Raw genomic sequence first — 14,857 nt, forward strand, 5'->3', positions numbered from 1 at the left:
TTTTTTGCAAAATTATGGGTGTCGGCTTATACTCAGGTCGGCTTATACTCTGGTTTATATGGTATACAGGTCCTTCTCAAAAAATTAGCATATAGTGTTAAATTTCATTATTTACCATAATGTAATGATTACAATTAAACTTTCATATATTATAGATTCATTATCCACCAACTGAAATTTGTCAGGTCTTTTATTGTTTTAATACTGATGATTTTGGCATACAACTCCTGATAACCCAAAAAACCTGTCTCAATAAATTAGCATATTTCACCCATCCAATCAAATAAAAGTGTTTTTTAATAACAAACAAAAAAACCATCAAATAATAATGTTCAGTTATGCACTCAATACTTGGTCGGGAATCCTTTGGCAGAAATGACTGCTTCAATGCGGCGTGGCATGGAGGCAATCAGCCTGGGACACTGCTGAGATGTTATGGAGGCCCAGGATGCTTCAATAGCGGCCTTAAGCTCATCCAGAGTGTTGGGTCTTGCGTCTCTCAACTTTCTCTTCACAATATCCCACAGATTCTCTATGGGGTTCAGGTCAGGAGAGTTGGCAGGCCAATTGAGCACAGTAATACCATGGTCAGTAAACCATTTACCAGTGGTTTTGGCACTGTGAGCAGGTGCCAGGTCGTGCTGAAAACTGAAATCTTCATCTCCATAAAGCATTTCAGCCGATGGAAGCATGAAGTGCTCCAAAATCTCCTGATAGCTAGCTGCATTGACCCTGCCCTTGATGAAACACAGTGGACCAACACCAGCAGCTGACATGGCACCCCACACCATCACTGACTGTGGGTACTTGACACTGGACTTCAGGCATTTTGGCATTTCCTTCTCCCCAGTCTTCCTCCAGACTCTGGCACCTTGATTTCCGAATGACATGCAAAATTTGCTTTCATCAGAAAAAAGTACTTGGGACCACTTAGCAACAGTCCAGTGCTGCTTCTCTGTAGCCCAGGTCAGGCGCCTCTGCCGCTGTTTATGGTTCAAAAGTGGCTTTACCTGGGGAATGCGGCACCTGTAGCCCATTTCCTGCACACGCTTGTGCACGGTGGCTCTGGATGTTTCCACACCAGACTCAGTCCACTGCTTCCTCAGGTTCCCCAAGGTCTGGAATCGGTCCTTCTCCACAATCTTCCTCAGGGTCCGGTCTCCTATTCTCGTTGTACAGCGTTTTCTGCCACATTGTTTCCTTCCAACAGACTTACCATTGAGGTGCCTTGATACAGCACTCTGGGAACAGCCTATTTGTTGAGAAATTTCTTTCTGGGTCTTACCCTCTTGCTTGAGGGTGTCAATGATGGCCTTCTTGACATCTGTCAGGTCGCTAGTCTTACCCATGATGGGGGTTTTGAGTAATGAACCAGGCAGGGAGTTTATAAAAGCCTCAGGTATCTTTTGCATGTGTTTAGAGTTAGTTGATTCAGAAGATTAGGGTAATAGGTCGTTTAGAGAACCTTTTCTTGATATGCTAATTTATTGAGACAGGTTTTTTGGGTTATCAGGAGTTGTATGCCAAAATCATCAGTATTAAAACAATAAAAGACCTGACAAATTTCAGTTGGTGGATAATGAATCTATAATATATGAAAGTTTAATTGTAATCATTACATTATGGTAAATAATGAAATTTAACACTATATGCTAATTTTTTGAGAAGGACCTGTATATTAGTTCCAATAAATACATTTATTTATGTAAATGAAAAAAAAACAAAAGTACACATATTTAGTATCCCCGCGTCCGTAACGACCCGTCCTATAAATGTGTCCCACTAGTTAACCCCTTCAGTGAACACCGTAAAAAAAAAGAAGCAAAAAACAACACTTTATCACAATACCGCCGAACAAAAAGTGGAATAACACGCGATCAAAAAGACGGATATAAATAACCATAGTATCGCTGAAAACGTCATCTTATCCGGCAAAAAACGAGCCGCCATACAGCATCATTAGCAAAAAAATTAAAAAGTTACAGCCCTCAGAATAAAGCGATGCCAAAATAATTATTTTTTCTGTAAAATAGTTTTTATCGTATAAAAAAAGGGCCAAAACATAAAAAAATAATATAAATGAGGTATCGCTGTAATCGTATTGACCCGAAGAATAAGGCCATGTTCACACAGTGCGTTTTTTACCGCGGAACCGCGGCGGTTTTGCCGCTGCGGTTCCGCAGCTGTTTTCCATGCAGGGTACAGTACACTGTACCCTATGGAAAACAGGACACACTGTGCACATGGTCCGGAAATTGTTAAAAAAAAGACGCGCTGAATAGCTCCCGGAAAAAAGAAGGAGCATGTCAATTCTTTTTCCGGAGCCGCAGCGGTTCTGCACCCATAGACCTCCATTGTGAGGTCCAAACCGCAGTAAAACCCGCAGATCAAAAATATATCTGCGGGTTTTACTGCGATTTGATGTGCAGAACCGCTGCAGCAGGAAGTGCGGGGAGCGGGCGGAAGTGCGTGGGCGGAGTGTGGCTGCCCCCCCCGTGTTCCGATCCCGCCCCCCCGTGCTCCGATGCCCCCCCCAGTGCTCCGATGCCCCCCCCCCAGTGCTCCGATGCCCCCCCCGTGCCCTAATCTCCCCCCCTTATACTCACCCGGCGTCCCGGTGTCCGTCCGGCCGTCTTCTCCCTGGGCGCCGCCATCTTGCAAAATGGCGGGCGCATGCGCAGTGCGCCCGCCGAATCTGCCGGCCGGCAGATTCGTTCCAAAGTGCATTTTGATCACTGAGATATAACCTATCTCAGTGATCAAAATAAAAAAATAGTAAATGACACCCCCCCCCTTTGTCACCCCCATAGGTAGGGACAATAAAAAAAATAAAGAATTTTTTTTTTTTTTTTTTCACTAAGGTTAGAATAGGGGTAGGGGTAGGGTTAGGGGTAGGGTTAGGGTTAGGGGTAGGGTTAGGGGTAGGGTTAGGGTTAGGGTTAGGGTTAGGGGTAGGGTTAGGGGTAGGGTTAGGGTTAGGGGTAGGGTTAGGGGTAGGGTTAGGGGTAGGGTTAGGGGTAGGGGTAGGGTTAGGGTATTTTCAGCCATTTTAACCCTAAAAAAATTCCTAGAAAACACACAGACTCTGGCTAGAAAACTGCATCAAAAAAACGCATCAAAAAACGCATCAAAAAACGCATCAAAAACGGACCAAAAAAGGACCAAAAAAAGGACCTGCGTTTTCTGCCAAGAGCTGCAGTTTTTTAAAAAACAGTCAGGAAAAAAAAAGGATGGAAATCCTGAACGTGTGAACATACCCTAAAGCTGCTTTATCAATTTTACCAAACGTGGAACGGTATAAACGCCTCCCCCAAAAGAAATTCATGAATAGCTGGTTTTTGGTCACTCTGCCTCACAAAAATCGGAATAAAAAGCGATCAAAAACTGTCATGTGCCCAAATATGTTACCAATAAAAACGTCAACTCATCCCGCAAAAAACAAGACCTCACATGACTCTGTGGACCAAAATATAGAAAAATTATAGCTCTCAAAATGTGGTAACGCAAAAAATATTTTTAGAAATAAAAAGCGTCTTTTAGTGTGTGACGGCTGCCAATCATAAAAATCCGCTAAAATACCAGCTATAAAAGTAAATCAAACCCCCCTTCATCACCCCCTTAGTTAGGGAAAAATAATAAAATTAAAAAAAATGTATTTATTTCCATTTTCCCATTAGGGTTAGGGTTGGGGCTAAAGTTAGGGTTTGGATTACATTTACGTTTGGGTTATGGCTGGGATTAGGGTTAGGGGTGTGTTGGGGTTAGGGTTGGAGTTAGAATTTGGAGGTTTCCACTGTTTAGCCACATCAGGGGCTCCGCAATGCAACATCCATACAATTCTGCGCTGAAAAAGTGAAACGGCGCTTCTTACCTTCCGAGCTCTCCCGTGTGCCCAAACAGGGGTTTACCCCAACATATGGGGTATCAGCATACTCGGGACAAATTGCACATCAGAGGACAGAGAAATGGGGTCTCCGATCGCCCTCCGATACTCACCTGTCTCCCCCCAGTGCTCCTCGTGGCTCCCGATGGGCGCCACCATCTTGTTCCGGGAAAAAAATGGCGGGCACATGCACAGTGCGCCCGCTGCCCAGTCCTGGCAGATCTTTGGGGTCTCGGCTGCCGGGGGTAGCAGAGACCCCAAAGAACATGATAGGGGTCGTTTTTCACCGACCCCTGTTTTGCGATCGCCGGTAATTAGCCATTTATCGGCGGCCGCAAAAAAAAACAAAAAGCGATCTGTCATTCTCTGTCCTCTGATGTGATCGCACACAATAGAGACCCTGTTATACTTACCGGTGTCCCTGGGTCCTCCTGCTTCCTCTCCTGGCCGTCGGCTTCTTGCTCTGGTAAGAAAATGGCGGGCGCATGAGCAGTGCGCCCGCCGTGATCTGCCGGCCAGCAGAGGAAGATTCTTCCTCTTGTTTTATTTTGGTCACTGTGAGATCCTATCACAGTGATCAAAATAAAAAAAATAGTAAATACCCCCCCCCCCTTTATCACCCCCTTAGTTAGGAAAAAATAATAAAATAAAAAAGTATGTATTTCTATTTTCCAATTAGGGTTAGGGCTAGGGTTACAGCTAGGATTAGGGTTAGGGCTAGGGTTAGGGTTGCGGTTAGGGTTGAGGCTAAAGTTAGGGTTAGGGCTAAAGTTAGGGTTAGACTTGGGATTAGGGTTTGGATTAGGGTTGGCATTAGGGTTACGTTTGGGATTAGGGTTAGAGGTGTTTTGGGATTAGGGTTAGGTTTGAGGTTAGGGTTGAGATTAGGATTAGGGTTGTGTTGGGTTTAGGGTTTTGATTAGAGTTATGGTTAGGGTAGGGATTAGGGTTAGGGGTGTTTTGGGGGTTAGGGTTGTGATTAGGATTATGGATCGGGTTGGGATTAGGGGTGTGGTGGGGTTAGGGTTGGAGTTAGAATTGGGGGGTTTCAACTGTTTAGGTACATCAGGGGGTCTCCAAATTACGCTCAAAAAGTAAAATTATGCTCCCTCCCTTCTGAGCTCTGTCGTGCGCCCAAACAGTGGTTTACCCCCACATATGGAACACCAGCATACTAAGTACTATTTGATTATCAGGAAAAGATCATTGAAAATCTTGTTTTTGAAAATGTTGTCCCCGCCAATCCTTTATAATCTGAAGATATCAGAAGACTCACTGAGCGACATTTTATTGCACTCATTCCAGCAACTGAAACAAGAAAGAACCCTCAGAGAAGATGTCGTGTATGTTCCAAGAGAGGAATGAGGCCTGATACCCGCTATTACTGCCCACAACGCCCATCATTGCCGGCCTTATGCCTCCATGACTGATTTATAATCTTCCACACAGAACCACGTTTTAGACTGTTTTGACAGTCAAGCCTTTGATTTATTTAGTGACAGACACATCTGAGTAGAGCTGGTATAACAATTTCCGGGGGTAGGTGGGGGGATGTCTCCAGAGACACAAGCTGGGCACAATATATTGGGCACTACAATGACATTTTTGCAATTTTTGCTCTAAAACTCCCACTACGTGTTTCTGGAAGTCATCCGTGTAGTGGAAATGGTCACTATAACCATAGATGAATAACCAGAGGGGTGTCATTTCCAAAATGGGGTCACTTCAGGAGGGATTCTGTTGTTCTGGCACTTAGCGGCTCTCCAAAGTGCCATTTAACAGCAAAATCCCCCCCCTGAAGTGACCCCATTTTGGAAATGACACCCCTCTGCGAATTTATCTATTGGTGTAGTGACCATTTACCTATCTACTTATTTTCCAATGTAAGATCTGGGGTTAAAACAACATTTTAGTGGTAAAAATGTTATTAATTTTTCTTCACTGCCCAATGGTGTAATTTTCTATGGAACAGCTGTGGTGTCGGTATGCTCACTGCACCACTAGAAGAAATCATTCAGGGAAGTATTTTGTAAAATGCAGTCACTTTTGGGGGCTTATGCTCTTCTGGCACCTCAGGGGGCTCTGACAATGTGACATGTCACCCACAAACAATTCCAGCAAAATCTGTTCTCCAAAATGGCGCTCCTTCCCTTCTGAGCTCTGCCATGCACCCAAACAGTGGTTTACCCCCACATATGGCGTATCGGCATGCTCAAGAGAAATTTCACAATAACTTTTGGCGTCCAATTTCTCCGGTTACCCTTTGGAAAAAAATTGAGGGCAAAAAGATCATTTTTTTTTTAGAAAAAAAAATATGATTTTTTATTTTCACGGTTCTACATAATTAACTTCTGTGAAGCACTTGGGGATTCAAAGTGCCCACCACACATCTAGATAAGTTTCTTGGGGGGGGTCTAGTTTCCAAAATCGGGTCAATTGTTGGGGTGTTTCCACTGTTTAGACACCTCAGGGGCTCTGACAATGTAACATGTCACCCACAAACAATTCAAGCAAAATCTGCTCTCCAATATGGCGCGCCTTCCCTTCCAAGCTCTGCCGTGCGCCCAAACAGTAGTATTCCCCCACATATGGGGTATCGGCGTGCTCAGGAGAAATTGCACAACAACTTCTATAGAGCAATTTCTCCTGTTACCCTTACGATAATGCAAAATATGGAGCTAAAAAGATTTATTTGTGAAAAATGTATTTTTTATTTTATTTCCATGGCTCTACATTATAAACTTCTGTGAAGCATCTGTGGGTTCAAGGTGCTCAATACACATCCAGATAAGTTCCCTAAGGGGTCTAGTTTCCAAAATGGTGTCACTTGTGGGGTGTTTCAATGTTTAGGCACATCAGGGGCTCTCCGCGACATGGCAACCACTAATAATTCCAACATATTTTACATTCAAACAGCTAAATGGCGCTCCCTTCTGAACACTGCCATGTGCCCAGAGAGTAGTGTACAATCGTATGTAGGGTATTGTGAGAAGCTGGAAAATAATTTGTAAGATCCATTTGTTTTCTATTATCCTTTGTGAATAATTCCAAAGTTATCACCACATAAAGTGACACACGTCAGATTGTAAAAATGGGGCCAGATTAAGAACACAAAACTGGCTGCGGGAAGAGGATAAATCAGAGGATTCTGGACACGACTGTAATCAAAAACTGACTATAGACAATAACATCTACTGAAATGCTCCAACTGAACAGTCTCCATCAGTAATAAATGAGCAGCTAGTGGTGAAACCTCTCTGGGGTAATTAGAGCACGGGGCTCGGTGACTCCACAATCTAAACTATCGGAAGCTCCAATATTTTCTGTCAGATGAGTTTCAAGAAGAAATATTACACATTTAACCCCTTATCGACCGCCGATACGCCTTTTAACAGAGGCAGTTAAGGGTACTTAAACCACAGCGCCGTTATCGGCGCTGTGGAAAAAGTGAATAGCGCCCCCCACAGTCGGATTTTCTCTGGGGTCTCGGTTGCTGAAGGTAGCTGAGACCCCAGAGAACATGATTCGGGGGGGGGTTACCGACCCCCGAGTTGCAATCGCTGGTAATTAACGTTTACCGGCGGTCGCAACAACAACAAAAAAAGCGATTTGCCATTTAATTTCTCTGTCCTCCGATGTGATCGCACATCAGAGGACAGAGAAATGGGGTCTCCGATCGCCCTCCGATACTCACCTGTCTCCCCCCAGTGCTCCTCGTGGCTCCCGATGGGCGCCACCATCTTGTTCCGGGAAAAAAATGGCGGGCACATGCACAGTGCGCCCGCTGCCCGGTCCTGGCAGATCTTTGGGGTCTCGGCTGCCGGGGGTAGCAGAGACCCCAAAGAACATGATAGGGGTCGTTTTTCACCGACCCCTGTTTTGCGATCGCCGGTAATTAGCCATTTATCGGCGGCCGCAAAAAAAAACAAAAAGCGATCTGTCATTCTCTGTCCTCTGATGTGATCGCACACAATAGAGACCCTGTTATACTTACCGGTGTCCCTGGGTCCTCCTGCTTCCTCTCCTGGCCGTCGGCTTCTTGCTCTGGTAAGAAAATGGCGGGCGCATGAGCAGTGCGCCCGCCGTGATCTGCCGGCCAGCAGAGGAAGATTCTTCCTCTTGTTTTATTTTGGTCACTGTGAGATCCTATCACAGTGATCAAAATAAAAAAAATAGTAAATACCCCCCCCCCCTTTATCACCCCCTTAGTTAGGAAAAAATAATAAAATAAAAAAGTATGTATTTCTATTTTCCAATTAGGGTTAGGGCTAGGGTTACAGCTAGGATTAGGGTTAGGGCTAGGGTTAGGGTTGCGGTTAGGGTTGAGGCTAAAGTTAGGGTTAGGGCTAAAGTTAGGGTTAGACTTGGGATTAGGGTTTGGATTAGGGTTGGCATTAGGGTTACGTTTGGGATTAGGGTTAGAGGTGTTTTGGGATTAGGGTTAGGTTTGAGGTTAGGTTTGAGATTAGGATTAGGGTTGTGTTGGGTTTAGGGTTTTGATTAGAGTTATGGTTAGGGTAGGGATTAGGGTTAGGGGTGTTTTGGGGGTTAGGGTTGTGATTAGGATTATGGATCGGGTTGGGATTAGGGGTGTGGTGGGGTTAGGGTTGGAGTTAGAATTGGGGGGTTTCAACTGTTTAGGTACATCAGGGGGTCTCCAAATTACGCTCAAAAAGTAAAATTATGCTCCCTCCCTTCTGAGCTCTGTCGTGCGCCCAAACAGTGGTTTACCCCCACATATGGAACACCAGCATACTAAGTACTATTTGGACAACAACTTTTGGGGTCCAATTTCTCCAGTTACCCTTCGAAAAATAAAAAATTGGGGGCTAAAAAAATCATTTTTGTGGAAGAAAAATGATTTTTTATTTTCACGGCTCCGCGTTATAAACTGTAGTGAAACACTTGGGGGTTCAAAGTTCTCACAACACATCTAGATAAGTTCCTTGAGGGGTCTAGTTTCCAATATGGGGTCACTTGTGGGGGGGTTTCTACTGTTTAGGTACATTAGGGGCTCTGCAAACGCAATGTGACGCCTGCAAACCATTCCATCTAAGTCTGCAATCCAAATGGCGCTCCTTCCCTTCCGTGCCCCGATGTGTGCCCAAACAGTGGTTCCTCCCACACATGGGGTATCAGCGTACTCAGGAGAAATTATACAACAACTTTTGGGGTCCAATTTCTCCTGTCACCCTTCAAAAAATAAAAAATTGGGGGCTATCAAAATCATTTTTGTGGAAAAAAAATATTTTTTTATTTTCACGACTCTGCATTATAAACTTCTGTGAAGCACTTGGAGGTTCAAAGTTCACACATCTAGATAAGTTCCTTGGGGGTTCTAGTTTCCAAAATGGGGTCACTTGTGGGGGGTTTCTACTGTTTAGGTACATCAGGGGCTCTGCAAACGCAACATAACGCCCGCAGACTATTCTATCAAAGTCTGCATTCCAAAACATCACTACTTCCCTTCCGAGCCCCGACGCGTGCTCAAACAGTGCCCCCCCTCACATATGGGGTATCAGCGTACCCAGGACAAACCGGACAACAAATTTTGGGGTCCAATTTCTCATTTTACCCTTGAGAAAATAAAAAATTGCGAGCTAAAAAATCATTTTTGAGGGGAAAAAAAAGGATTTTTTATTTTCACGGCTCTACGTTATAAATTTCTATGAAGCACTTGGGGGTTCAAAGTGCTCACTAAACATCTACATAAGTTCCTTAATGGGTCTAGTTTCCAAAATGGGGTCACTTGTGGGGGGTTTCTACTGTTTAGGTACATCAGGGGCTCTCCAAACGCGACATGGCGTCCGATCTCAATTCCAGCCAATTCTGCATTGTCAAATCAAACTGTGCTCCTTCTCTTCCAAGCTCTGCAGTGCGCCCAAACAGTGGTTTACCCCCACATGTGGGGTATCGGCGCATTCAGGAGAATTTGCACAACAAATTTTGTGGTTCATTTTCGCTTTTTACACTTGTGAAAAAAAAAATTGGTTCTGAAGTAAAATGTTTGCAAAAAAAAAAGTTAAATGGTAATTTTTTCCTTGAAAATTGTTTCAGTTCCTGTAAAGCATGTAAAGGGTTAATAAACTTCTTGAGGCTATGTGCACACGTTGCGGATTAGGCTTAGGAATTTCTGGGGCGGATTCTGTCTCTCCTGGCAGAAAACGTACCTGCGGATTTGTCGCGGTTTTTGTGCGGTTTCGCAATGTTTTTTGTGCGTTTTTGCTGCGGTTTTCTTGTGGATTTGCTGCGGTTTTTACCCCTGCGGTTTTCTATAATGGAGTGGGTACAAAAACGCTGTGGATTCACAAAAAGAAGTGACATGATACTTCTTTTAATCTACAGCTATTCTGCAGCGGATTTTCTGCAAGGTGTGCACAGCATTTTTTTTTTCTCATTGATTTACATTGTACTGTAAATCAGTTGCGGATCTGCAGCGTTTCTGCACCGCAAAATGCTGCGGATCCGCAGCAAATCCGCAACGTGTGCACATACCCTGAATGTGGTTTTGAGCACCTTGAGGGGTGCAGTTTTTAGAATGGTGTCAAATTTGGGTATTTTCTGTCATGTACACCCCTCAAAGTGACTTTAAATGTGATGTGGTCCCTAAAAAAAATGGTTTTGTAAATTTTGTTGTAAAAATGAGAAATCGCTGGTCAATTTTTAACCCTTATAACTTCCTAACTAAAAACAAATTTTGTTTCCAAAATTGTACTGATGTAAAGTAGACATGTGGGAAATGTTATTTATTAACTACTTTTCGTGACATATCTCTCTGAATTAAGGGCATAAAAATTCAAAGTTTGAAAATTGCTAAATTTAAATTTTTTTTGCCATATTTCCGTTTTTTTCATAAATAATCGCAAGTAATATCGAAGAAATGTTACCACTAACATGAAGTAGAATAAGTCATGAAAAAACAATCTCAGAATCAGCAGGATCCATTAAAGCGTTCCAGAGTTATAACCTCATAAAGGGACAGTGGTCAGAATTGTAAAAATTGGCCCGGTCATTAAGTACCAAATTGGCCGTCACTAAGGGGTTAAAGAGAACTGTGTATAATAGTACAGAGCGGAGATGTCTTAAACGGAACCTGTCAGCAGGATTGTGCACAGTGACTACAGACACTGTCAGGTCGGTGCCGTTATACTGATTACACCGATACCTGGTGATGAAATCCGTCTTGTGGTTGTTGTTTAATCTGTATTTGTAGTTTTCAGTTAATGAGATTCTCATGCTCTGGGGCGGGGCTGCGGGCGGGGCTATGTGGTGCTCTGGGGTGGGGCTGTGGGCGGGGCTTTGTGTGGTGCTCTGGGGCGAAGCTGTGGGCGGGGCGTTATGTGGTGCTCTGATTATATATGCATCTGTATTGGCTTATGACAGGTCGCTGATCCCTCACTACAGGGGCTGACAGCCCCTCTGACTTTGGATCCTAGACCCCGTGGCAGGACGTGTGGTTCCGAAAGCTGCCATGGAGACCTGATGTCGTCATGACAACATCAGGGTCTCCAGACCTGAGAGGCTTCCTGTCATGCACAGTGATGATCAGGAAGTCTCTCAGGTCAATGTATAGAAGGAGAATGTTGTGGTCTAGAGGCAAAATGGTGATCATGGTAATACGACCGGACTACACCACCGAAAAAGCAGCCACAGCCGGTGATGAGAAGAATCTGTGACTTCTCTGCATTTAGTGGTTACTACTCACCTGGGTAGCCATATGTAGGAATCTCCTCTTTACACCGCTCATCCCCGTTCACATATGTTTCTGTAGTATTAATATGGGTCAGATCTTCACCCTGAAACAAATATTATAAAAGTCACCGACAGATGGAGAAGTCACATCTATGATCAGCTCTAATCCTGCCATCTCCTCCGTTCTCAGTACTCAAGTATAAAACATATAATACTGGTGGATAAAACAAGACTGAGCACAAGACCTTCACCGGCGTCTACACATCATAGGGGAGATCTCCTGACACCTTCTCTCCATCTACCTGATGGTCCTGAGGAACATTGGGATCTTCTTGGTTACAGTCCTGTGGAAGAAGAGGACGGGGACATCTCTCTGGTGCTGTCATCTTACTGGATTGATCTGGAGGAAACACATACAGGGAGTGAATTCATTCTTTACATACAGATAATTATAGGCCGTGTGTATTTAGTCCTGTCTATTACCTGGAGATGTGAGGGGCTGGGGAACCTCCATTATGACGTTCTTGTACAGATCTCTGTGTCCTTCTAAATACTCCCACTCCTCCATGGAGAAATAGACAGCGACATCCTGACACCTTATAGGAACCTGACACATACAATGATACCGTCATCCCCCCGATCCCTTCATAGTGTTACTGTATAATGTCCCAGCATTCCCAGCAGTGTCACCTCTCCAGTCAGCAGCTCAATCATCTTGTAGATGAGTTCTAGGATCTTCTGGTCATTGATGTCCTCATGGATCAGGGGGTGAGGTGGAGGCTCTGTGATTGGGCTTAGGGGTCTTCCCCATCCCTTAGACACAGGGTCCTGACAGCGATCACTAGAGGTCTTCTTCACCACTGTGTAATCCTGGTAATGGAGAGACACATTAATAAATCTCACTACAGACATTTCCAGAGTCCTCACCTCTCCAGTTCTGTCCATCTGTTATCCCCATAGATAAGAATGATGTAATGTGACGTCATCAGAATCTCACCTCTCCAGTAAGCCGGAAGAGGATCTCTAGGGTGAGGTGTAATATCCTCTCCGCCATCTTGTCTCTGTCCATATCCATCTTTGATGGGTAAATCAGGAAAATGTTCTTTTGTAGAAGATCTTCACTGAGAGAATCCGATATTGTAGAGACCTGAATGAGAAGATGAGCCGATGGAACATCATAAGAATCCTGTAATAATACAATTACTGGAGATAAGAAGGGAAACATATGAGGAGATTTATTATTTTACAGTATTTAGTTTCCTATTTCCGTCTATATGGTACTGTAGGAACATTATACTGTGTGTGCGGGTATGGCGGTACTATGAGAACATTATACTGTGTGTGGGGGTATGGCGGTACTATGAGAACATTATACTGTGTGTGGGGGTATGTCTGTACTATGAGAACATTATACTGTGTGTGGGGGTATGGCGGTACTATGAGAACATTATACTGTGTGTGGGGGTATGGCGGAACTATGAGAACATTATACTGTGTGTGGGGGTATGGCGGTACTATGAGAACATTATACTGTGTGTGGGGGTATGTCTGTACTATGAGAACATTATACTGTGTGTGGGGGTATGGCGGAACTATGAGAACATTATACTGTGTGTGGGGGGTATGGCGGTACTATGAGAACATTATACTGTGTGTGGGGGTATGGCGGTACTATGAGAACATTATACTGTGTGTAGGGGTATGGTGGTACTATAAGAACATTATACTGTGTGGGGGTATGGCGGCACTATGAGAACATTATACTGTGTGTGGGGGTATGGCGGTACTATGAGAACATTATACTGTGTGTGGGGGGTATGGCGGTACTAAGAGAACATTATACTGTGTGTGGGGGTATGGCGGTAGTGTAGGAACACTATACTGTGTGTGGGGGTATGGCGGTACTGTGAGAACATTATACTGTGTGGGGAGGTATGGCGGTACTATGAGAAGATTATACTGTGTGTGGGGGTATGGCGGTAGTATGAGAACATTATACTGTGTGTGGGGGTATGGCGGTACTATGAGAACATTATACTGTGTGTGGGGGTATGGCGGTACTATGAGAACATTATACTGTGTGTGGGGGTATGGCGGTACTATGAGAACATTATACTGTGTGGGGGTATGGCGGTACTATGAGAACATTATACTGTGTGTGTTGGTATGGCGGTACTATGAGAACATTATACTGTGTGTGGGGGGATGGCGGTACTATGAGAACATTATACTGTGTGTGTGGGGGGGTGGCGGTAGTGTGAAAATCCCTTTTTTACAAGAGATGCCAGTACTGTGAAAACATTATACTGTGTGAGCGCCATCATATATATTACATAAGGGCTGTAAAAAGGAGAGTCATAAAAAAGACTCCTCAGGGCTGTGCTGCATTTGTACAGACTGCTATCTGCCGTCCAGACGGGACCATGTGACATCAATGGGAAGAGGGAGGGTTTCCGGAGGGAAGAGTCTAGAGGGTGCACCTGGTCAGGAGACCTTGATGACGCAGTTACTGATATTATAAAGGCCGGAGGCCCAAAGGCAGAACAGATTTGGCGCCAAACAAAGGAAAGGGGTGCGGGGAAGAATCTGAGGTACCAGCTCATGGTAAAGTGCCCGAGGCAGCTGGGTGTGGGGCAGAACCTGCTTACAGGGCATAATGGGGGCATTACACTGTGTGGGGCCAAGAAAGGGGCCCTGTACTAGGAGAACAATCCGCTCCCTCACTTCCTGTCCTCCATAGTTGGCTCGTATGTATCTATTACAGGAAACAGAACAACAACGTTGTGATTCTTATAAAGAGTCTCCGTGCAGAAGGGGTTAATGTCCCTGCGCTCAGTAATGGGGAATCTCCACATACCTCCACCTGCAGAGCCGCACTCCACATATATGGCTGCTCTGTGCGCACAGGACCTGTGATGAGGTCACAGGGGGAGGAGTCAGGGGTCACGTGATCTGCAGTGAAGACGCTACATGGAGACTTCTCCTCAGTCAGTGACATTTCCGCCATTATTCGCCCTCACTACTGGCACAATTACCTCGCGCCGCCTTTTCTACACAATGTTATGTGTGGAATGTAACATGTGATTTCTCTGGAGACAAATAGACCCCACACATGAGGGAATTATTACCGGTTACCGGACGTCTAGTATATGGCGGCATATGATTGTGCTATCGCCTCCACACCGGGAGCTAAAATGCCGAAATCTCGCTTATTTACCCCTTCCAGTGTCCGGCTAAGGGTCATATACGGCCATGCCCCTCTCCAGTCACTGTGGGGTTTTG

The 14,857-nt window shown here is 44.6% G+C and overlaps 1 protein-coding gene across 1 annotated transcript in view; it reads right to left on the reverse strand.

Moving 5' to 3' along the window:
- The window catches only part of LOC138663004 (zinc finger protein 585A-like), a 67,058-nt gene extending 52,588 nt beyond the window's left edge, over positions 1–14,470 (reverse strand). The window contains exons 1-6 of the mRNA XM_069749045.1: positions 14,433–14,470; positions 12,573–12,722; positions 12,266–12,445; positions 12,059–12,182; positions 11,878–11,975; positions 11,589–11,679 (exon numbers count right to left, since the gene is read on the reverse strand). Of these exons, the coding sequence (XP_069605146.1) occupies positions 11,589–11,679; positions 11,878–11,975; positions 12,059–12,182; positions 12,266–12,445; positions 12,573–12,722; positions 14,433–14,459 (670 nt within the window). The 5' untranslated portion in view covers positions 14,460–14,470. The remainder of the gene's footprint in view (positions 1–11,588; positions 11,680–11,877; positions 11,976–12,058; positions 12,183–12,265; positions 12,446–12,572; positions 12,723–14,432) is intronic.
- Positions 14,471–14,857: the final 387 nt, after the last annotated feature.

The sequence above is a fragment of the Ranitomeya imitator genome, chromosome 2, assembly GCF_032444005.1.
Source record: "Ranitomeya imitator isolate aRanImi1 chromosome 2, aRanImi1.pri, whole genome shotgun sequence".
NCBI lineage: Eukaryota > Metazoa > Chordata > Amphibia > Anura > Dendrobatidae > Ranitomeya > Ranitomeya imitator.